Source organism: Sminthopsis crassicaudata, chromosome 1 (genome assembly GCF_048593235.1).
Source record: "Sminthopsis crassicaudata isolate SCR6 chromosome 1, ASM4859323v1, whole genome shotgun sequence".
Lineage (NCBI taxonomy): Eukaryota > Metazoa > Chordata > Mammalia > Dasyuromorphia > Dasyuridae > Sminthopsis > Sminthopsis crassicaudata.
Window position 1 is genome coordinate 469,830,045 of NC_133617.1, and position 23,697 is coordinate 469,853,741.

Consider the following 23,697-nt stretch of genomic DNA (forward strand, 5'->3'; position numbering starts at 1 on the left):
ACTATGTGCCAGTCACTGTGCTAAGTGTTGAGGCAAAAGAGGCAGAAGACACACCTTTCTCAAGTAGCTTACAATCTAATGGGAGAGACATATATATATATATATTTCCAAATACATACAAACAGCCATACACAACATAATTAGAAAATAATTAACTTCAGGAAAGTACTAGAATAAAGAGGGGTTGAAAAAGACTTCCTAAAAAAATGGGACTTTATTTGAGACATAAAGGAATCCAGAGAAGTCCATGGGCAAAGGTGAGGAGAGAGAACAATCCCACATTTGAAGGACAGTCAAAGAAAATGCCAGACATTGTGAGATGAAGTGTCTTTTTCATGGAAGAGCAAGGAAGTCAGTGTCACTGAATTGAAAGAAGTAATGTATAAGAAAACTGGAAAAGTAGGAAGAGACTATGTTGCAAAGGGATTTAAATGCCAAACAAAACTTTTTTTTAAGTATTTGATTAAGAGAGGGTCACATGTTAAAAACTTTAGGAAAATAACTTTGGTCAAAGAATGGAGGGTAGGTAGGAATGGAAAGACTAGGAGCAGGTTGTCCCACAAGTGGGTTATTTTAATAGTTCAAGCATGAAGACCAATACCACAGTGACAGCGTTGTTAGAGGAGACAAGGGGAATATATTCCAGAGATGTTGCAAAGGTAAAATCGAACACGGGTGAGAGACAGTAAGGAATTCAGGATGATTCTTAAGATTTTATTCTAGGGAATTGGAAGGATGGCATTTTCCTTGCAAAATAGGAATGTTAAGAAGAGGAGGGGAGGAGGAGGTTTTAAGGGGAAAGATTTGGACATAATGAGTTTGAGATGTCTGGTTTGAGATGTCTAAAATGCAATTGGAGATGCAAGACGAACTCAGCAGAGGGTTAAGGGAGGATAAGTGGGTGATTCTTAAATCATCAGAAGAGAAACAATAATTAAATCCATGGGCAATGATGAGAAGTGGTGTAGAGGGAGAAGAGGTACAATGCAGTATCCTGAGGAACATCAGTTAAGAGTGTCTGCTCCAGATGAGGGTCCAGCAAAGGAAAATGAAAAGCAGGCAGATATGTGCGATTTGAAGGGCAAAATCCTGTTTTACTTACTCAAATGCAAAAGCTGATAGCCTAACTTGTTAACAATCAAAAGTTTTAATTCAATGAGATTAGTTGAGAGATATCTGAGAACCAAGTTGGGTATAGACTAGAAATGGAGTAAGGGGCTACTTTCTCTGTCTCTCCCTTCAGTGCCCTTTGTGGGGCACTGAAAGAGAACTTGAAAGGGCACAAAAGACAATTTGCTTCCTTGGAAATTTTGTAAACAATCACATGAATCTCTGGCACTTTCTCCATGAAATGGAAACTAGTGCTATTCAGATGTGACCTTCCCAGACCCAAGTCATCCTAATGAGCAAGAAGATTTGCTGAATGCTAACCTCTAACATGACCTAGTTCTGAATTTGCAGCTACCTTCAGTTCTTGGCAAAATTGTCCAGTTTGTGGTTGTTTTCCCCTTTTTTCCATGATCTTTCAAAACTCAATGACATTCACTCACAGTCATATCCATCAGTTCTTTCAGTAACACAGTTCTTGGGCTATGGGTGACTTGAATTCTATGTCAGGCCTAAGCTCTCTGAAACAAAGGTGTTTTTGGCAATTCAAGTCACCTCTAAGGGAGTGACAAGCAACTCCCTCTCAAGTGTATATGTGAATGAAATCTGCAGCAGCCTTAAAGGAGGAACCTGTTAGGTTGTACAAAGGGAGGAGGAAGTGTGGCCAGGCACACTTGTCTTAATCCCAGCTCCTTCACCCCAATCTCTTACATGCTCTTTAGTGCAGGTCCCAGGTCTTTTTTTTAAAATATCATCTCACAGAGCCACCTTCCTCTTCTTCTACATAATATCTTGTTGCAATTGCATCTTTTTGTTCCCTGCAACAGCACAAGGCTGAGACCCCATGCTCAGAACAATCAACACAATTTGTACAACCCCAGGAAGAATTCTGTTGACCTCTATAATGTAGAACTCCAATTGGGAAGAGTGGCTATATAAGCAGAAAAGGAACCCAAAAAGCATACAAGGTAAAACCCAGACCAATGACAGCCCATCCTGGAGAGAAACTTAAAGAGGCCCAATCTGATAGATGAGTCTTTGAGATGTCCCTGGACATCATCAATACTCTGGTGTGGAAACCCAGACATAGAATCCCCAGATAGGAGGGGAAAGGGTTGAGGAAATACTAGAATTGTCACACTAGTTGGGAAGTTTACTCAAGCTATCATTGGAAGCTTGAAAAGAATTTCTATTTTGCCTGATAGCATGGTCATTCAGTACATGTGTTATTAGCCATACTCGTTCTATCTGTTTCCTTTACCCAAATATTTAAAATATAGAGGGGTGATGGAGGCAGAAAAGTGGGAAGAAGAATGGTATTGATTCTCTTCAAATCCAGAACACTTTATCTTTATAAATTTCCTTTTTATCTGGAGACAGAGAGAAAAATGTACAAAATGCCTCAGTGACTGAGTACAAATTGCAAGTCTAACAGAAAGCCAGTTTCTCTAAGATCTTTTTGTTCTTTGGCAGAAATAATAATCAAATGGTGAAGGGAGCAATATCCAGGTACTAAGTCTCAAATCAGGATGGCTACTGCATAACAGCATCAGAAAGTGAATAATCATTTTCATTACATTGCCAATCAATGCCTAAAAAATGAAAATTTCCCCTTACTCTGTGATCGATTTCAGTCCTTTGCCTGCTTTATCATCATCATTGCTTTCAATACCTCCAATCCATCATGTTTAGTCAAACGCTACCTCCTCACTGGCTACCCCATTCTGCAATCACCTCTCAAGGTTTTCTTTTCAAGACCAGTCTCTCTGGATTCAGATGGTTAAGGGTTGGTCAAACAAAATGATCCAGATGGATCAGGGAATAGAAGCTATGCACACACAAAACACAAAAAAAGTCATGAAATAGGAACCTGAATGGTGGGGCAGGGGTGGGTGATGTTGGTTAATTTTATATAAACTATTTGGTGAAGAATACAAATGTAATAAGGATTCTCTGTGGAACCTAGTGGTTCTTATTTGCAGAAGATAAGGTGCTGATTATATCAAGTCCCAGAACAAAGCAAAAACTTCATAAATGAGATCTCAAAAGTTTGGTCTAACCATGCATATTGGAAAAACTAAGTTGATGAAGAATAATTGTTGTCCTGATCATGTTATGTAGTTATATGGACAATCTATAGAACTGGTCCATCAATAGCAAAGAATTTGGGGACTTTATATATAATTTTAAATTATGCCCACCCTCTCTGTGAAACAAAAACATCTTTTTATTATCAATATTCTTCTGTTGATTCTGTATGGGTGGAATACCATAGTCCCTGAAGAAATGAAATTTGCCAGCCATTCATAGTGCAATAGAGAAGCCCATGGTAACTGTGAGTAGTTTGCAATATAGTACAGTATGTGTGTGTAAGGGGGGGGGGCGGATTGCTTAAAATACATCATCAAAGAAATACAAGACTGGATAAGGAGATGGCCTTATCATGCAAAAAAAAAGGAAAAGGATAACCACATGCTCTTTTGATATTCATAAAATATGAAGAGATGTAAAGGAAAGCCTCCAAGCAATTTGGTTGTGTAGAACTCCTGTGCACAATTTTTGGAAGAACATAGATAAATCTTGGGATATGATATAAGTATAATATGAGATAAGTGTGATGGGGGAAAAGAAAGAGCCAGAGAAAGCATTCTTGGAAAATGAGGCCTGTATCAATCCTTAGAGGGAGGAAACAATATGTAAGGCTTGGGGGCGTTTGTAGGGTTAAGGACCTAAAGGGCAGTAATATGCAATAAGTCTAGAAATCCAGATTGTGGGGAACTTGAAGCACTACCTGAGGAATTTACATTTATATTTAATCCAGAGGTAACAGGGAGTCAATTAACAAGTATTTATTAAGCATCTCTTATGTGCCAGCCACCATGCTATTAGTTATTGCTTTTGTTCAGTTGTTTTCTCTTGTTCAACATTGTGACTCCATTTAGGGTTTTCTTGGCAAAAATATTGGAGCAATTTGTCATTTCCTTCTCCAATTTATTTCACAGATGAGGAAACTGAGGCAAAAAAAGCTAAGTGCCAAAAATCTGATTTGAATTTTGAATTTTCTAATTCCAAGTTCAGGGCTCTATTTGCTAAGCCACCCTGCTGCCTAAACAAATCATTTTTGTTTCCAAAGAGTGTATACTTTTACCAGAGAAAATACAAATACTTATGGGGGAATATAAAAATTAATATAAAATAAATAAAAGATAATTTGGGGAGGGCCCTAGAGGCCAGAACATCAGGAACCATTGCTTGTAAGATATCATTTGAGTCGAGTTCTGAAGAAAGCTAGGGATTCTCCAAAGCAGAAACAACTAATTTGGAGAACAGACATGGAGGGGAAGATCTGTTCAAAGGTATAGTAATAAGCACACAGTACTGTGGGGAAAGTACTAATTGCTTTCAGAGACCCTAGGCTGAAGTACCACCTTTGTCATTTATTATTTGTGTCACCTAGACTAGTCAGAAACCACCTTAGGCCTTAGTTTCTTTATCTGTAAAACATGGTCATTAGACTCAATGATCACTAATGTCTCTCCCGACTCTAGATTTATGACCCTACAGACACAGGAGAAAGAATGCTGTGTGCAAGTTGTAACAAGTAGGTCAGTTTGGTTGGAACATAGAGTATATGAAAGAGATTAATTTATCATGAATCTGGAAAGGTTGGAGCCAGACTGTGAAAGGCTTTAAATTCCAAAGAAGAAAAGTTTTCATTTTTTTCCTAGAGACAAGAGTGAACCAATAGTGTTTCTTGAGCAAGGGAATGACAAGATGAGACTTACTCTTTAGGAAGACCTAAAATATAAGAAGGTGTATGTAGACTAAAGGGAAATCAGCTGCAATTAGAAGTACATTACAATTGTCCAAACAGGAGGTGACGAAGGTTTAAACTAGGACAGTGGTCCAGTGAGTTAAAAGAAAAGGGATACATAGAAGAGATATTGAAGCAGTAGCATCGAGAAGATTTATCAACAATTGAATATGTAAGATGATGGAGAGCAAATAAACAGGGATGACTCTGAGTTCTTAAACTAGGTAACTAAAAAGATGGCGCTAACTCTTAACAGAAATAGGAATTTTAGGGAAAAACATGTTTTGGAAATGCTAAGCTTAAGATGGCTAAAGAATAGTCAGTTGGAAGTGTACAGTAAGTATTTTCTCTTATGGAATTGAAGAGAAAATAGGGGCAGATAGGTAAATCTGGGAGCCATTAGTATAAATAAGATAATTGAATCCATAAGAGTTGATGGAGAGAAAGAAACAGAGAAATGTAATAGGGAAAATAAAATAAGGGGGTCCAAGACAGAACTTTGGGATATAACTATAAATAGGGTATCACATGGCTGATACAGCAAAGGAGACTGAGAAGGAATAGTCAGATTACAAGGGGGAAAACCAAGAGAAAGTAGTGTTAAGAAAATCCAGATGAGAGCAGGTATCCCAGAGAAGGTGATAATTAACAATGTTAAATGCTTCAGAAAGATCAGTAACAAAAGAGACATTTTTAAAAGATCATTCAAACTTGGCAATTGTGTATGTAGGGGATTGATTAGGGGACCCCTAATAAGTTGAGTTCACCAATCCATTTTATGAAATACAGAATGTAAAAGGCAAAAATACCTTGAATCTATGGTGGGTCTTCCTAGTAGAATTGACCCATGCATACAAATTGGAGTGGAGGGAGTAGCTCAGAGATAACATGCACAGTAGGAGTTAACTAGAATATTTTGGGAGTGTTGCATGTATATGTAAGGACTTACCACAGAAAACTGCTATCTTTCTTTTGTCTTAAGACTATAAATAGTTTTTTAATGTGTTTCTTCACATCAGACACATTTCTTTAACTTTTTTATGATTGTGTGCTGAAATACTGGTATCTATTAGTGTGTTGATTTGTTGGGAAAAGCAAATGTTTAAGGAGGAAAGTTCAATGTCAGGGGAGAGAAGGACACCCATGTGAGCAGTATGAATGTTGAAATCACAGAATACTGGTGTCCACCAATGCTCTTAAGCACATGATAGGGGCTTATCTATGGGTTTTTTCTTTCCCTTTTGGGTTGACCTAAAATGTTTGCCCTTTGTAGTTTTCAGTTTATTTGCACTCCTTATGAACTACAAGTCCCTAACAAAAGGTTCATTTGATGGTCTAGAAGTTCCAAGTAATCAATATCACATACTAAATCCTTTTGGGAAAGCCCATTACTTCTTTGGGAACAGTTGTGAGCCTGTTTAATTAATTTAAAGATAGCCTTTCTTTTTCCCTTTCCTCTCTTCCTTCTTCCCTCCCTTCCTCTCTCCTTCCTTCCTTCCTTCCTTCCTTCCTTCCTTCCTTCCTTCCTTCCTTCCTTCCTTCCTTCCTTCCTTCCTTCCTTCCTTCCTTCCTTCCTTCCTTCCTTCTTTTCCCTTTCCAAAAAATTTGACATAACAGGAAAAAAACAAGATATGCTGAATGACTGGGAGTAGGAGAAATGATGCTACTGGGAGGACAAGCTGAAGTTGAATTTGAGGATTTAGTAGTTTTCTAAAGCAGGGTTGTAATTAGATTTGGGGAGCTGGGGCTAACTGACTCCTGAGAAAATGGTGGTGACTGCAGAGATGGTTGATTCAATCTTTTACATGACTTCAAAACATTGCACAAAACTAGACAATTTTTTAAAATGGCATCAAAGCATTAAAATGATAAGGATAAATGAATTAAAAAATAATAAAAGGACTTCTGAGAAAATAGAAGACTTCTGATATCAAACTGGCGATAAGAACATCTGTTATTTATAGCATTTATACAGAACACAATACGCCCAAGTTAGCCTTTAAGCTTTCCTAAAGGTGCCTTAGGAAAAACTTAAGAGAAAATTTACATTACGCAGATACATCCAGAAGCCATGAGTCATTTAGGACAAACTCAAATCTTTACAAGTTAATTTTCCCCATTATTTTAAGTCACTAAAATATATTGACACTTTATGCCTATAAAAAAGTTCCAGAATTCATTAAGTTCAATGGATTTAGGTCTGGAAAGAAGTCAGCATCTATCTAAGCCAATTCTCTGATTTAACAAATAAGGAAACCAAGATATAGAGGGATCAAGTTATTGCCAAAGGTCTCAGTCTAGATCCAGTGTTTTAGAACACTGTTCTTTAACTTGCTTCTCCTAGTGAAGAGTGAATTTGGACATACATTTGAAATGTTCTCTATTTTACAAAGATGCTTGTCCTAATTCCTAAAGGAACTTTTACCAGGACAGTATGATGTCTCACCTGAAAGTGAGGTGAAGAGGGGAAGATATACATAACCTACATGTATATCTACTCTTCTCACTGGCAATTTCTGTATTTGGAGAAAGTGTTTCCTGAATATAAGAGGACAATGTTTTGTTATTGTTTCTCATGCTTCAGTATTGCTGGAAGCACATTTGTTTGAGCTGATTGTGTCAAATAACCGATTACTAAAAGTAGTTAACTCAAATGTTTTACATAATTTCTTCTCACTTTTGTGTTGTTTAATCATTTCAGTGGTATCCAACTCTTTGTGACCCCATTTGGGGTGTGGTGGGCTAAAATTTTGGAGTAGTTGAACATTTCCTTTTCCTGCTCATTTTACAGATAAGGAAACTTAAAGAAATTATTTTAGGATATCCATTTAGGATGATCTAAACTACACTGCAGCTTGGCAGTGCACTGAATAGACTGCTGGGTCTGAAGTCAGGAAGGCTCATCTTGATAAGTCCAAATCTGGCCTCAGATACTAGCTATGTGACCCTGAAGAAGTCATTTAACCTAATTTGTCTCGCTTTCCACATCTGTAAAATGAACTAGAAAAGAAAATGGCAAACCATTCCAATATCTCTACCAAGAAAACCCCAAATGGGGTTACAAAGAGTCTGACATAACCAAAAAATGACTGAACAACATTTTATAACATTACATTTAAATTATTTTGTGGAAGGTTAAGTTAGAATTCTATTGCTTTGGACCAAGTAAACTGCAAAGCTTATGGAGAAAAACATAGGTATCACATGATTTAACCAACCATATGCAACCACCCACAAAAGAAGTTTCAGATACAGGCTCAAATAGCTAGTTAGTGTCAGAGGGGGGATTTAAATTCAGATCTTCCTGAATCCCAACCCCCATGTTTTATCCATTATCCTACCTTTAGGCTTCATTCTTCCTGGCTCAGAAATCAGCTTACATAACTGTTTGAGTCTGTGACATAGATTTTAGAGATTAAAAGGTACAGAAACACTCTGGCTTGCACAGCTTCTTCTGAGGCAGCAAAGCAGTACAATGAAATGCTAGACTTAGAATCAGAAAGACTTGAGTTCAAATACTTTTTCACACACTTAGCTGTGTGATTCTGGGTATATCATCTCTGTCAACGTCAATATCCTTATCTGTAAAATGGGAACCCTATCTCATAGGGTTGTTGTGAGGATCAAATGTGATAACAAAGGTAAAACACTTTACAAATCTTAAAGTGCTATATAAATGCTAGCTTCTAATATCATTATATAGTTAATGGCTAGCTAATAAGCTAAGTAACAGTACAATTAGGTAATCTTGAAACTAGTTGAATAATTTGCTGTCAACAAAAAAAGATAAGCCTTTTGTGGGACTTTCCAGAGATCTGCACTTGGCTTAGTACCTTTTTTTCATTTTTATTACTTGAATAAGACATAGATATTATTTTTTATCAAACTTGCAAATGATACAATGGATTGATAAAATATTAGATGATATAGTTGGAATTTTAAAGAGTTTTGACAGGCTGGTTATACTAAATCTAGGATAAAAATTAATTAGAGTTAAAGGTCAAATCATAAGATGTGTTTAAAAATTCAAATTCAAAAGTACAAGATGAGACAAGCATGGTTGAATGGCAATTCACACAGGTGCCAACATGATATTCCTAAAGCATTAAGATTGATATGTTGCTGTCCCTCTCAAGAAACTTCTTTGGCTCCCTATTGCTTCCAGGATAATAGACAAACTTCTCAAGAACTGCAAGCCTTTCTTCCATCTGCCATTCTAGTTTTATCATACATCTTCTTCTACTTGTTCAGACTAGTCAGACCAGACTACTTACTGATCCTTCTATACAACATTTTGTCACTAGTATCTAAGCTTTGGCATTGGATTTCTTCTTCATCTTTGCCTCTTATAAACTGAAATTTATTTATTTCAAAGCTTAGCTGGAATCATCTCTTTCATGAGGCTTTTCCTGATTCCTCAGATGATAGTGCCCTTTTCCAAATACATTTGAATTGAAGTTTAGCTTCAAAAACATAACAGAAGGAATTCCCTTCTTAGCAGCATACTGATTTATAACTCCTATTGAACACAACTGTCTTTGGAAAAGTTTGGCTGGTTCCTCCTCAATCATTTGTGACTCAAGTAGACTCTGTAAATGGGAAGGAATAGAATCAGAGCATCTACAATCAGCTCTTCCTTCTGCTACTTTAACCTTTCTTGATCTTATTTTCCACATCTTTAAAATGAGAAGATTAGAGAAGATGGCCTTCCTTTCAATTCTAAATCAATGACCCATTCTGTAATCCTATGACCTGAGAAGCAGTTGGTAGCCTTCCTCTATATCTCTTCCTACAACATGCATCTTTTGCTTTTCTGTTATTATGTTAGCTGTTTGAAAGCTAATTTTAATGTTAGCATGAACAAAACATAATAAAGACTAATATGCAGAGAACCAAGATCAAACATGAACTTCCCAGAACAAAGAGAACTTATTTTAGACAAATCATTATTTTGGAGTACCTAAACTACTTCACAAATTGGGTGGAGAAGTATGACAGAATGCTGAGTCTGGAATTAGGGACTCATTTTTAATGATGGCTATCCAGCTTCTTGGGCAGCTAAGTGGCATCATAGGGCATAGCCCATCTACCCTCATTTGGATATACTAACTTCAGACTTTTAATTTTTAATGCCTGTGTGAACCTGGACAAGTCACTTAATTCTGTTTATTTCTATTGCTTCATCTGTAAAATGAGATGGAGAAGGAAATGGCAAACTCCTCCAATATTTCTGCCAAGAAAACTCCAAAGAAAATGACAGAACGACAACAAAACTACTTTTTTGTTATTTTGTGGAAAGTTATGTTGGATTTCTATTGTTTTGGACTAAATTGCAGAGCTTTTAGAGAAGAGCAAAGGTATAATGTGACATATTTAAAAATATCATACTATATAACAAACTATAATCATCCACATACAGAATTTAACCAAGTCAGATCAAGTTTCTGAATTCAAAAACAGGTACTATTCTAGGTTTAGACTCCTAAAGGGAATTGTTGAATTTGAGCTTAAAACTAGAAGTCATCTTTTCTGAACCTCCTTGTTTTAAAAGTGTAGAAACTGAGGTCCAGAGAAGAGAAATAAATTGACCAAGATCATAAACCCAATGTGTTTGTATTTGCAGAAGAAGATAAATAAAAAACAGAATGCTATGGCAAACTCAAACCATCGGAAACTCTTCACCAAAAGAGTGGCTGCTGAGTAGCATGCTGTATTTGCAATTGAGATGAGATATTTGTGATTCACTCATTGTCCTCTAAAGCCTTCTACTCAGTGTGCTGCTGAAGCCAGAAGGATTATCTCAATGCCAAGAAAAAACTATGTCAAAGGCCATGGTGTGCCTGCCCTTAGAACATTGTGTATAGTCCAAGGAGTAACACAGCTGGAGAAGGTCCATAGAATGACACTGAAAATGATCAGTGGGCCTCTGAACAGCTGCCATCCGAGGACAGACTAAAAACAGAAAGAGATAGGATGCAACTTTTATAAATTCATGAAGTTTATTTAAAAAAAAAAGTGGGAGGGGGGAACCCAGTCAGCCAAGGCAGAACAGGAGAGTAGATTGAATGTGGAGTTGAAGGTAAAACTGAAAAAGGTAAGGAAGTGTTTGCTCTATTTTTGTTTTTGTTTTTTTAATAGCTTTAGTATTTTTTGACTTTAAAATCTAGGGGAGTAGACCCCTAGGAACACCAACAGTGTCAGGGTTGTACAAAGTAGTTCAGTGGAAGCTTTGGGACACTGAGCTAAGACCCAAGAATACTATCTCAGACTAGGCTATTTAATCATAGCAATAGAGGGATGAATGGTGGTAGTGGTAGTTGTTGCTGCTGTTGCTGCTGCTGTTCGTTATTTGCCATTGGTTCTGGAAGAAGACCAGTGACATCAGGAGGGTGATGTCTTTACATGCTTGTGAATTAGATTTAGGTGAGGAAGTGATTATATCATCATGATACAACAGAAAAAGCACTGACTCTGGTGTCCAAAGCCCTAAATGAAATCCCACTTCTGAGCTTTTACTACAATTTTGGAGAAATCACCAAATGAGCCTAGACTTTCTTCATGGGCAAAATGGTAGACTAGATTGTTTCTGAGGATCCTTCCAGATCTAGATCTATGATCTCCAAATAATATATTAATTCTGAGGTCTGAGGTTCACTTCTGGATCATCTAAATAATGTTTCAGAAGGGTTCTCTCTTCTGTAGTTTTCTTGCAATAGAGAGCAGAAGTTTTTTTGAGTAGAGATTAATAAATCCCCTTTTGAAGAAGTTTCTGAGGCAGTAAAAGGTACAGTACTACACTGGGAACCTTGAAGTAGTAGTTGCTATTGTTGAACCTTTATAACCTCATCTGGTATTTAAGTGGCAAAGGAACTGGATGGAGCTGTTTGCCATTTCCTTCTCTGGCTCATTTAAGAGAAAAGGAAACTGAGGCAAAGGAGACTAAGTGACTTGTCTTAGAGAGTCTTATCTACATAGTTGCCTTTTGTTTTCAAAGAGAATCAAACTGACATCACTATGTTAGAATCCAATTACAATGTGTCCAACTGGGGCTGAACAGACCAATATGAGCTCCGAATGCTCAGCCACAGGTCAGACACAAATAGTCCATATGAACATTTGGGGTGGCTTCTCTAATTTTGCATATTTTGTGTTTCCTTTGGGCTAATTCAATTCTTCTTTGCTTATAGAGCACAGCAAAGTTCTTTAAGAGAGACCTTGAGAGTCTCTATCCTTCTATAGATAGACAAAATCCTTCTATCACTTTTTCTTATAGAGCTGCCTGGGAACCCTAAGAGATTCATTGACAGACCTAAAGTAACAATCAAGTCTTCCTGACTCCAAAAGTAGTTAACTGTTGACCAACATTCAATACAGTTATGGTAAACATTGCTAGTTTAAAATACTAAAACTTGTGTGTGTGGGAAAGATCTATGTAAATGTTTTTACTCATGACCTAATTCAACTCAATTCATCTCTGTCTTGTCATTCTCCATTTTCACTTTTCTGCTTTACTGAGACGGGGAGAGATTGACTGTGATAGAATTGGCAGGCACCAGAAGATCTAATCTGAGACTAAAATTGGGTCAACCTGCAAACTAGGAAAGAAGTCGAACTGGTCTTCATCACATCAGGTATCTCTAGAAAGACCATAATCTTGATCACCAAATCTACAACCCTAGAAGAAGGGATTTCTCTTTGAAATTTAAAAGTTATCATTTTAGGCCAAATAAAACAAACTTCCATAAAACTTGATTTAAACAGAATATTTGGCTAGAAAGAGACAAGCAGATGCTGTTTTAATTTAAAATCTTAGTCAAATGAAGTTCAAGTAGAAAATTCATTATGTTTCCTTGCTTGCTGATAAAAATCTCTCTAAAAGATGTTAATGTTCTCTAAAATGTGTGATTTCTTACAGAGTTCAAAAATAATTTTTTCCTTACTTATAAGGACTCAGATTAATCAAGCTAAATGTAGAATTTTGTGCAATGTGGAAAATAATATAGTAGTGGTAGTAGATTTTAGCTCTTTAGTGAATTGTGATGACAAAGAACCTTAGACTTCATATCTTTTTTTTTAGTCTCACAACACCCTGTGAGGTTGGAAATACAAATATTATTGTCTCAAGTTTTACAGCCTAGGAAATTGAAGGTCATAGAGCATAAGTGATTTACTGAAAGACATATAGCTAATAAATAATAGAGAAAGGTTACCAAACAATGATCATCTGACTCCAAGCCCAGTCTATAAGACAGTCTATCCATACTCCCCATTACATAACATTTGTTGAAGCATAAACCAGATGTACTTTTTATTTTTTCATTTTTTATTTCTATCTTTTTCCTTTATATCACTTTTGGTTCTGAATACATCGTTTCCTGGCATAATACCCAAATATCTAGCTTTATAACAAAAAAATACATGTAGAAAGTGGGGAGGGCAGTTCAGTAAAATTAACCTGTATCTTAATAATATATGGAATCCTCCATATCCATAATTCTCTAGTCCTTCAAAGAGAGCAAGATGCATTGATGGATGCCACACAACTATTGTTAAGTTATCTGAGGACAATATAAAAACTCAGGTCCTCCTGAGTTCAGGACTCATTCTCTATGCATTGTACGATCTCGCTATCCCTCAAATTTTCTTTTCTTTTTTTTTTTTTTCTTGCTGAGGCAATTGGGGTTAAGTGACATGCCCAGGATCACACAGCTAGGAAGTGTTAAATGCCTGAGACTAGATTTGAACTCAGGTCCTCCTGACTTCAGGGCTGGTGCTCTATCTACTGTGCCACCTAGCTGCCCCCTCCCCAAGATTTCTTATAACAAATAATTTTCTATTAGATTTTTGTACCACAATTTGCTTAATCACTTCCTCTTTACTGGGTATCATCCAATGATTTTGCCCCACCTTCTACACACATACACACACACACACACATGTATTGCTATGAATATATTAGGACAGGGTTTCTTAAAACTTTTTCCACTTGTGACCCATTTTTGCTCAAGAAATTTTTATGCAACTCAAGAGTACTAGATATATGAAATTGGTACACAAATCACACACTTACTGTAAATAGATAATAATTTTATGATTCCCATATTCAGTTATGTGACCCCATGTGGAGTTGCAACTCATAGTTTAAAAAGCTTTGCTTTAGAGTATATTAAACCTTCCTTAAGTCTTTATCTTGCTGGGCTATATGCTTAGCAGAAAATTTTCTGGATCAAACTTTATAGAAACTTTGTTCTTTTCTGGGAATAATTCCAAATTGCTTTTCAGAATGGCCAGACCAATTCATAGTTCCACCAATAATAGTATGTAAGTACATCGGTGTTCACCTTTGACTATTTCCATATTTGGTCATCTTTAATAATTTTCTAATATGAGTTGAAACTTTCAAGTTGCTTTGATTTGCATCAAATTATATCAGTCATTCATGGAATTGTTAATAGTGCACACTTCTGAAAACTATCATTTCATATCCTTTAACTATCACACTGGAAATGGATTTTGATACTATGTATTCGTATTGATTCCTCATATATCTTGGCTATCTGAACTTTGTCAGAAATATTTGATGCAAAAAAGAATCCTCAACCAATAGTTTCCCTTCTGTTTTAGCTACATTGGTTTAGTGATGATTGAAGTTTATAATATTAACTTTGGTGCTTGTCTCTATAAACTTATTTGATTAAGAACTCTTCCCCTTATCCATTGTAATTACCATGAAGATTAATCTGTTTCTTTTCTGTTTTAATGATGTGACCTATGTTCTGATCACATAAGTCATTTTGAGCACATTATGGTATATAAAATAAGATGTTGCTTTGCTGTCAAACTGCTTTCCAATTTTCCAGCAGTTCTTTTCAAATGGGAAGTTCTTTCTACATATAATTTATGTTTAAGATGTATTGAACAATAAGTTATTGAAAACAATTCTTTCTGATTCTTTTTTACTTTGTTGCAGTGATTTACTTTTCTATTTGTTTTCTATTTGTTTCTATTTGTTTATAATTATAATGTACTTTGAGATATATCTTTATAATATATTTTGAGATCAGGACGTTCTATTCCCTGCATTCATATTTTTTCTTATTTCTATTAAGATTCTAAACCCTCTATTCCTCTAAATGAATTTTGCTATTATCCTATCTGATTCTATGGGAAATTTCTTTGATAATTTGATGAGTAGCAAAAATCTATGAATGAATTTAGTTATGTTATATTAAATATATTGAAAATTATATTGAAGGGCCCCCACCTTAAGCAAAGAATATCTTTCCAATTTCAAGTAATTATTAAGTCTTTAAATGATATTTTGTAGCTAAACCTGTTTTGAGTGTACTTTGGTAAATTGACTCTGTAGATATTTTAAACATTTGTAGTTATTTTTAATATGACTTCTTTTCTACTATTTCCTCACAAATTCTTTTATTGCCACATATAGATATTATTGACTTTTGGAGATTATTTTGCATCCTACCACTTTACTAAAGCTATTAATTATTTCACTTAGTTTCTTTGATAATTTTTGAAGGTTTTTTAAATAAACCATCTTTATCTACCAAATCACTTAAGTTGATAAAGTTATCAAGTACATCTTTTATAGAGAATATTGTAAAATTTTTAAAAATTGATATGACACAGATCCTGCCTTCAAAGAGTTTACAGTTTTAAAAAAAGGTACAAATGACAAATACAAAAATAGCTATAATAATTGTTGAGCACAGAAGAGATGTGCCAATGCCACATGTGGCCTAGCTAGATAAGGCCTTTGCTTACTCAGAGGGATTTCTTGAATGAATAACCTCATTTCCTTTTCAGGTGATTGGGGAGAGAGAATTATTAAACAGGTAGGTAATTAAAATGCTGTAGATGTCATTTATTTAGATATTGGCAAAAGATATTTAGTAAATCACAACCATTCTTTTGAATGAGATGGGAGACATTGGGCCTAAAGGACAACACAATTAACTGGATTCAGAATTGCTTGGATGGTACTGAAAGAGTATTTATTAATGCTTCAATATCGACTTAATAGGAAACCTCTAGTGGAATTGCCTAGAATTTCTTGGGTTTGTGCTGGGAATGTTTTTACCAGTGACTTGGACAAAGGCAGATGGCATAAACATCAGCATTTCATGTGATAGAAAATTGAAAGGGATTTCTCACACACAAGATCATAGTCAATATGCAAATAGTTCTTAACAGGCGCAATTAAGAACTTAAATCTAATAAGATGAAGTTCAATAAGGATAACTGTAAAGTCTTACATATGGATATTAAAAAAAAAAGTGATCCTACTTCACAAGATGAGGAGACATATTTAAGATAGTAACTGTTTTGAAAAAACATCAAGTGCTTTAATGGATACAAACCCAACATGACTCAACAATGTGATACAATAGTAAAAAAAACCTGAAACAATATTGGACCGAACTGAGAGGTTTAGCTTCTAAGCACAAGAAAGTAATAGTTCCATTACACTCTGTTCTTGTCAGATCTCATCTGTAATAGTGTAATAGTTCTGAATTCGATAGTTTAAGAAGGGTATTTATAAGCTGGGGTGAGGTGTGAGGAGGATGATAACCAAAGATAATGAAGGGCATGGCACATATAAGAATAAATTACATAAAGATAGAACTATACATGGTACCTTGGGAGAAGATAAAATAGCATAGGGAGGACATAAAGAGCCAGTTTCAGATATTTGAAGGGCTCTTGTGAAGGAAATATTTGACCATAGTGGGCAGAACTAAGAGCAATGGGTAGGAGCTTCAGAGAGACAAATTTGACTCCATGTCAAGAAAATTCTTCCTATTTAAGAGTTATCCAAAGATGAAATAAGCTGTCTTAAGAAGTCATTTACATCCTCACACAGAGGTTGAATGACTACAGGCCAAATATATTATATTTGGGTTCCTTTAACATATGACTTGGCAATGATATAATCACAGAGATGTCCCAATTCACAAATCCTATAGTTCTGTAAATTGCATAAGTTGCCTAGATCTCACATTTCACAGCTAACATTAGATAATACACAACTCTCCTGAGAAAAGTAAAACCTTTTTCCCTTCTTTTTACTCAAACTTCAAAATTTTATGACTCTCAAAATGCCACAGAAATGTGAGCTAAAATTAAACTCTCCCTTTGCCCTATCCCAACTGCTCAGCCCTTTTCTTTTGGGAGTCAGATTACTCACAAAACTCCACCATCAGAAACCGAGTCTCATTCAGCGCTCTGGGCAGCGTTTTTGCTGTGAGAACCAACAAATTCTTTTCCTCTTGGATGCCTAGTGCTTCAAGTCTCTGGACCCTGTCATTCTGGAAATTCCATCCTCCCCATGCCTGGGCCACTGAAAAGCTGGAGGAAAACAGAAAAATAACCCGGAGCAGCAACATCTTCCTCCTGCAAGAAAAAAAAAAAAGAAAAAGAAAAAAAAAAGATGCTCCCTTATCAATACCTAGTAGTTTTGATCCTAGGGGTGGTTTGATTCATCACACTAATAACCAGTCACATATTAGTGTTATTAAACTGATGAGGTAAGAAGTTTCACCATAACACTACAAGTACTAATAATGTATCTAGCATGGACTAGGCATTGCAGGTACAAAAAAATCAAATAGCTCCTACTTTCATGGAGTTTGCATTTTACCAAAAGTAGGAAAGAAAAGAAAGACTTATATACAGATAAACCAACATAAAATAAATATAATGTAACTTGGGGGAGTGACGGTGGTCTAGGAAGAAAATACTAACAACTAGGTGGTTCATCAAAGTCCTCTTGTAAGGAGTAATGCTGTCAGTGGGACCCCTTTTGAAGAGTCTTATTTGGTTGTTGTCCTAATCAGTTTTTGACCCTATTCTAATTAGAGTAGATTTTTCAACCTCCACTGAAGAAAAGAAAACATAAAATCTAGCTGAGATGTGTTATTAAAAGCTATTAGACAATGGAACTTCAGTGCCAGAATTAATAAATAGAAGAGGGTCCAGTTCTATCAATAACTGGCTATTTGACTTTGAGTAAATCACTGTACCTCTCTTGGGGTTCAATCCTCTCCTCGATAAAATGCAGAGATTGTATGAGACATTCCTGAAGATTCTTTCTCATCTCTAAAATTCTATGGTTCTAGGTAACAGGAATGACAAACAGACATGGGAAGTGCCTGTCTATGCAACCAACTCCAAACACAAAGCAAACTTTAAGATGATTTAACCAGGGATCTTTGCTATAAATTTGCTAATATTTATACTCACCACTAGGTGTTAAAAAAAGTGTACACACTTATATTAAGGTGAGGGCAGCTAGCTAGTAAAGCATATAAAGATTCATATTTCTGAGTTCAAATCTGGTTTCAGATACTTACCTTCTCTGTGACTGTGGACAAGTCATTTAACCCTGTTTGCCTTAGTTTCCTCAAAAATAAAAGAGGAGAAGCAAATGGTAAACCACTCCAGTATTTTTGCCAGTAAAACTCCAAAGGGGAAATGAAGAGATAGACACAACTTAAAAAATAGCAACTGCAACTAAGGTGAGGTGATGGCAATTGAAGAATAAGGCTGTTGTTCTCAAGTCATATTAGACTAAAATGTAGGCTCAATCTTGAAGAACTGTTTTCCATCTTCTCGGTTGGTCCCACATATCCCATTATAGTTTGAAGACAACAAACAGCAGCAGGTAAGCACATCTACTTGGCATGATGATAAAAACCTTGACCAAGAATTAGGAGATCTAGGTCTTAGTTCTCACTCTCCTAGTATGAATAGCCTGAGAAAGTCATTAAATTTTTTCCTCAGCTTCAATATCTCTATGTGTACAATAGGAGTAAGAGTAATAATAAAAAAAAAACACTAAAAGGTAATAATAACTTAATACAAAGTTGACTTCAAAGTCTAGAAGACCTGGATTTAAGCCCTGACTCTAGAACATACTAACCTTGTGGCCCTGAACAATTTACTTAATTTCTCAGTGCCTCCCAAGAAACTTTGTAAAACTACAAGTTGTAGAGAAAGTGCATATCTGCATAAAAGAAAAGTTTCAGAACCTTGGCTCCATGCACTGGAGATATCCAAAATAATGAGAGTGATGATGAAGATGATAATAATAGTTAATTTTCAACATTATCATAACATTTTTGGGAAGATCAAGTAAGAATGTATAGTTTTTGTGTTGTGAAAACTGTAAAGTACCACACAAATTTTAGATGATATAAAAGTAATCACAAAATTAGAAGTTAAGAGGTTGGGGGCAGCTAGGTGGCACAGTGATAGAGCACTAGCCCTGAAGTCAGGAGGACCTGAGTTCAAATTTGATCTCAGACACTTAACACTTCCTAGCTGTGTGACCCTGGGCAAGTCACTTAACTCCAGCCTAGGGGGGAAAAAATAAAAATAGAAGAGGTTGTTTTGTTTTGTTTTGTTTTGTTTTTTAAATACAAATTAAGACAAACACAGATATTTGGAGCAATATAAAGTTCATCTTTATATAGCCTCACCAAATAAGCTTTATTTCTACAGAGGGCTTAATTTCCAAAATCTAGTGGCAAGGATGAGATGCCTATGAGCATAAAAAGCTCAACATTTCAAAATAAGCTTAAAGTTTTCACTCTCTTTCTCCTGATTTGTTAATACCACCATGTTTCTTTGAGCTTTGAGGTTTGTGCACAAGCCCAGTTCATCAATCTGTTCACTTTGGTAGAATACTCCTTATGTATATTTGCTTCATGGATCATTTTTTACTGTTGTCATGATTTGTTTCTTTATCCTACCTGGTACCTTGCGCTAGATAAGTTTGCTTCTTGTCTCTCTTGGGCTCAGCTTCCTTTGTTATGGCTTCCTCTCTCTCCAATTTTCTCATCTCTTTTTCTCTCTTTTTTTGTCTTTCCTTGTCTTTCTATTTTTTCTCTTTTTTCTTATCACTTTTTATTTTATTTTTCCTTCTTTTCTCTCTCTTTTTTTCTCTCCTACCTAGTCTAATCTTCTCTGTTTTCTCTTTTCACTCTTTTATTTTTCTTCTTTACCTCTCCTCTTCTCTCTTCCCTATTTTTTCTTTCTATTTCCTTCTCTCCATCTTCTTTCTTCTTTTTTCCTCTTCTAGTCTCTTTTTTCTATTTTCTCTTCTCTTTGTCTTTTCTTCCTTTTCCCACTATCTCTCACCCTCCCCCACTCTCAACTGCCATAGAATGTTCTCTTTTTTATTCTCCTGAGGAAGGCTGATTATTTAACCCTTTTCCCCTAAATTTGATCTCTTTGACAAATCAAACTTAATGGAATTGTTTCCTTGTTCAAGGCTAGTTTGTCATTATGCTTTATGAATCCAACAAAAATAAATCCACCTTGCAATCCCCATTCCCACCCTTACCTGAGGTAATGGGTCCTTAAAACATTCACAAACATCTTTTACCTGCCCATTCAGAAGTAGGAACTATAAAAATCTCACTATGATGCCCCATTATGGCTAGAAGAAAACTTTGAACTTTTGAAGGCAGACTACTAGCTCTGGCAAGATCCATTAATATTAGGATAGCTTCCAAATATGGTGCTACAAAGACACTGTGGCTAGAATTCATGGCACAGCCTAGGTAAATATGCAGAGGCTCACAATCAGATTGTTCAGGATAGCCACAGTAACCTAAAAAACAAACAAGTAAAAATACAAAATTACCCTTAGTCCCATTTGATCCAATTCAACTAGAAGAGTAGCAGAAAATAGTGTTGAAGAAACTCAAAAGAAAATCAATATACATTGCTTGGCAATTGGATTAATAAATTGTAGCCAATGCTTCCCATGAAAATATAAATAAAGGTCCTTTTTAAATGCTAGCATTCTACTTGTGAGAATTGAACACAATTATCACTGAAGAATTAAAAATTATTATCATTCAGAGGGTAAATGGAGAGTGATTAGTATAAGCAGGCTGCAACATATAATTGATGAGGAACTTTAAAGAAGAGATACAAAAGATATCACCAAAAAAAGAGAAGATTGCTGGTCATATGACAAGAATGAGGCTTAATGGATGGTCACCATATAATTCCACTTGCACCCTTACAACAACAAGAAAGCAAATAAGGCTTCTAACACAGTAGATAGATATCATACACCAAACTTAGACAAGTGTTGACAAGAACCACACAGGATGGACTGAGATGAATGAGTTACAATCTGAATTAGTAAAGAGAAAGCCTAGATCAATGATATCACAGATTCTTCTGAGATTTTGAAGCAGAAACAGTGACTCTGACAAATTCAGAGAAATTGGGGATGACATATAAAATGGCATAAAGCAAGGTAAACAGAAACTACAAAAAACGTCCATCACGATCACAATTAAAATACTGAAAGACTTCAGAACACTGAATAAGAAAGAATCCAGTTGTGAGTTTGGAGGATCCAGTGATGAATGATGCATGCCTTCTACCTTATGGCACAGAGGTAGTATACTATATATGTAGAAGAAAGTATACATTTTCAGAGACAGTGAATAGTTGTGTATTATTTAACCAAACTCACTCATAATAAAGAAATGTTCTATGAGTTAGTCATTAGAAAGTGACAGCAATTTTGTTCAAAAGAGAAACAATGAAATATTATTTTTAAAAGGGCAGAGAAACACTAGAAAGAATAGGAATAAATGGAGTTTTCCTTAAAATTCCTTATCAAAATGATAAGTAGTATGTATCTAAAAACTATTCCTAAACATTATATGTAATGGGAATAAGCTAGAAGTATTCCCAATAACATAAAGGGTGAAATAAGGTTGCCCATTATCATCACAGTTATTTGACATTGTACTAGATATATTAGCTTTAGCGATAAGAAAAGAAAAAGAATTTGAGTAGATAAGGAGGAAACTAAAATATCACTCTTTGCAGATGATGGGATGATATATTTAGAGAATCTTAGAGAATCAACTAAAAAACCACCAGAAACAATTTGACAAGTTTAGCAAAGTTAAAGAATATAAAATAAATCCAAATAAGTCTTTGACATATGTTATACACAAAGCCCTGCAACAAGAAATAGAAATAGAAATCACATTTAAAATAACTATAGAAAATATAAAATATTTGGGAATCTACCTACCAAGATAAACCAAAAACCACATGAACACAATTATAAAATACTTATCACACAAATAAAATTAGACTTAAACAATTGGAAAAATATTAATTGCTCATGGGTAGATTGAGCTAATACAAAATGACAATTTTACCAAAATTAATCTACTTATTCAGTCTCATACCAATCAAACTGCCAAAAAAAATTACAAAGCTAGAAAAAATAATCTGGTCGGTATCAAGGGAATTAATGAAAAAATGACAAAGGCAGGTGGCCTAGCCGTTATTTGACCTAATACCTTATAAGACCTTATAAAGTGGGAGTCATCAAAACCATTTGGTACTGGCTAAGAAATAAAGTAGTGGAGCAGTGAAATAGGTCAGGTACACAAGACACTATAATCAGTGATGATAGTCAGTAATCAACTAAAGGATTTCAGTTTCTAGGATAAGAATTCACTATTTGACAAAAATTGCTGGGAAAATTGGAAAATAGTATGGTAGAAACTAGGCAATGGCCAACATCTAACACCATATACCAAAATAAGGTTGAACTAGGTTTATGATTTAGACATAAAGGGTTGTACTATAAGCATATTAGGAGTGCAAGGGACAGTTTTTGATCCAGCAATCTCACTACTTGTCTGTATCCAGATAGAAATAATAAAAAAGAAAAAAGAACCCATATTTGCAAAAAAAAAATGTTTGTAGCAGCTCTTTAATAGTGGCAAAGACCTGGAAATTGAGTAAATGCCTATCACTTAGGGAATGGCTAAATAAGTTATGGTATATGAATGTAGAGGAATATTATTGTTCTATAAGAAATGATTAACAGGATAATTCAAAAAGGTCTGGAAAGACTAATGCTGAATGAAGAGAGCAATACCAGGACAACAATGTACACAGTAACTACAAGATTATGTGATGATCAATTGTGATGAACTCATCTCTTCTCAACAATGCAGTGATTCAAACTAATTTCATTAGATTTGGGATGGAAAATGCCATTCATATCCAGAGAGGGAACTACGGAGACTGAATGTGGATTGAAGTTTAATATTTTCACCTTTTTTTATTAGTTTTTTTTTCTTTCTCATTTTTTTATTTTAGTCTGACTTTTCTTGCACAACATGACAAATATGGAAATATGTTCAAAAGGATTGCACATATTTAATCTATATCAGATTGCTTGCTGACTTGAAGAGAGGGAGGTAAGGGAGGGAGGAAGAAAAATTTTGAACACATTTAGAATAAAAAAAGAATGTCGAAAACTATCTTTAAATATATTTGGAAATATAAAATACTATTAAAAAGATTTTTTTAAATGCACAGAAGATACTAACATCCACATATTATATTTTGACGTTCTAAGCATGAAGCCTTACCCAAAAACTGTGAGTGATTAATTTTGCTTGAGGATTTTGTTTTCATTTTTTCTTCAGGATGGCCACAGTAACCTAGGAAAGTAGGTGCTAAGAAAAAAAAAGGAAGGAAGGAAGGAAGAAAAGAAAAAAAGATAGAAGAAAGGAACAAAGGAAGGGATGGAGGGAGGAAAGTAAGGAAAGAAAAGGGAAAGAGATAAAGCAGAGGAGGAAAGAAAGAAGATGTAATGCATGGATGAGTAGATGGAAGGTAGAAAGCATCAGAGACAAGCAGGACAGCTTTGAAAATTTCATTCTGAATTTTAAAAGAAAAAGATATCATATATA

General features: G+C 35.2%; 1 protein-coding gene across 4 annotated transcripts in view; it reads right to left on the bottom strand.

Annotated features, from left to right (window-relative positions):
- The window catches only part of PDILT (protein disulfide isomerase like, testis expressed), a 53,597-nt gene extending 33,187 nt beyond the window's left edge, over positions 1-20,410 (bottom strand). Inside the window, exons 1-2 of one of the 4 annotated variants that reach the window (XM_074280946.1) lie at positions 20,289-20,410; positions 17,130-17,335 (exon numbers count right to left, since the gene is read on the bottom strand). In XM_074280946.1, the coding sequence (XP_074137047.1) occupies positions 17,130-17,335; positions 20,289-20,323 (241 nt within the window). In that variant the 5' untranslated portion in view covers positions 20,324-20,410. Of the gene's footprint in view, positions 1-17,129; positions 17,336-19,695; positions 20,112-20,288 lie in introns of those variants that run through there. The other 3 variants (XM_074280944.1, XM_074280947.1, XM_074280948.1) reach the window with 3 other exon arrangements.
- Between the last annotated feature and the right edge of the window lie 3,287 nt (positions 20,411-23,697).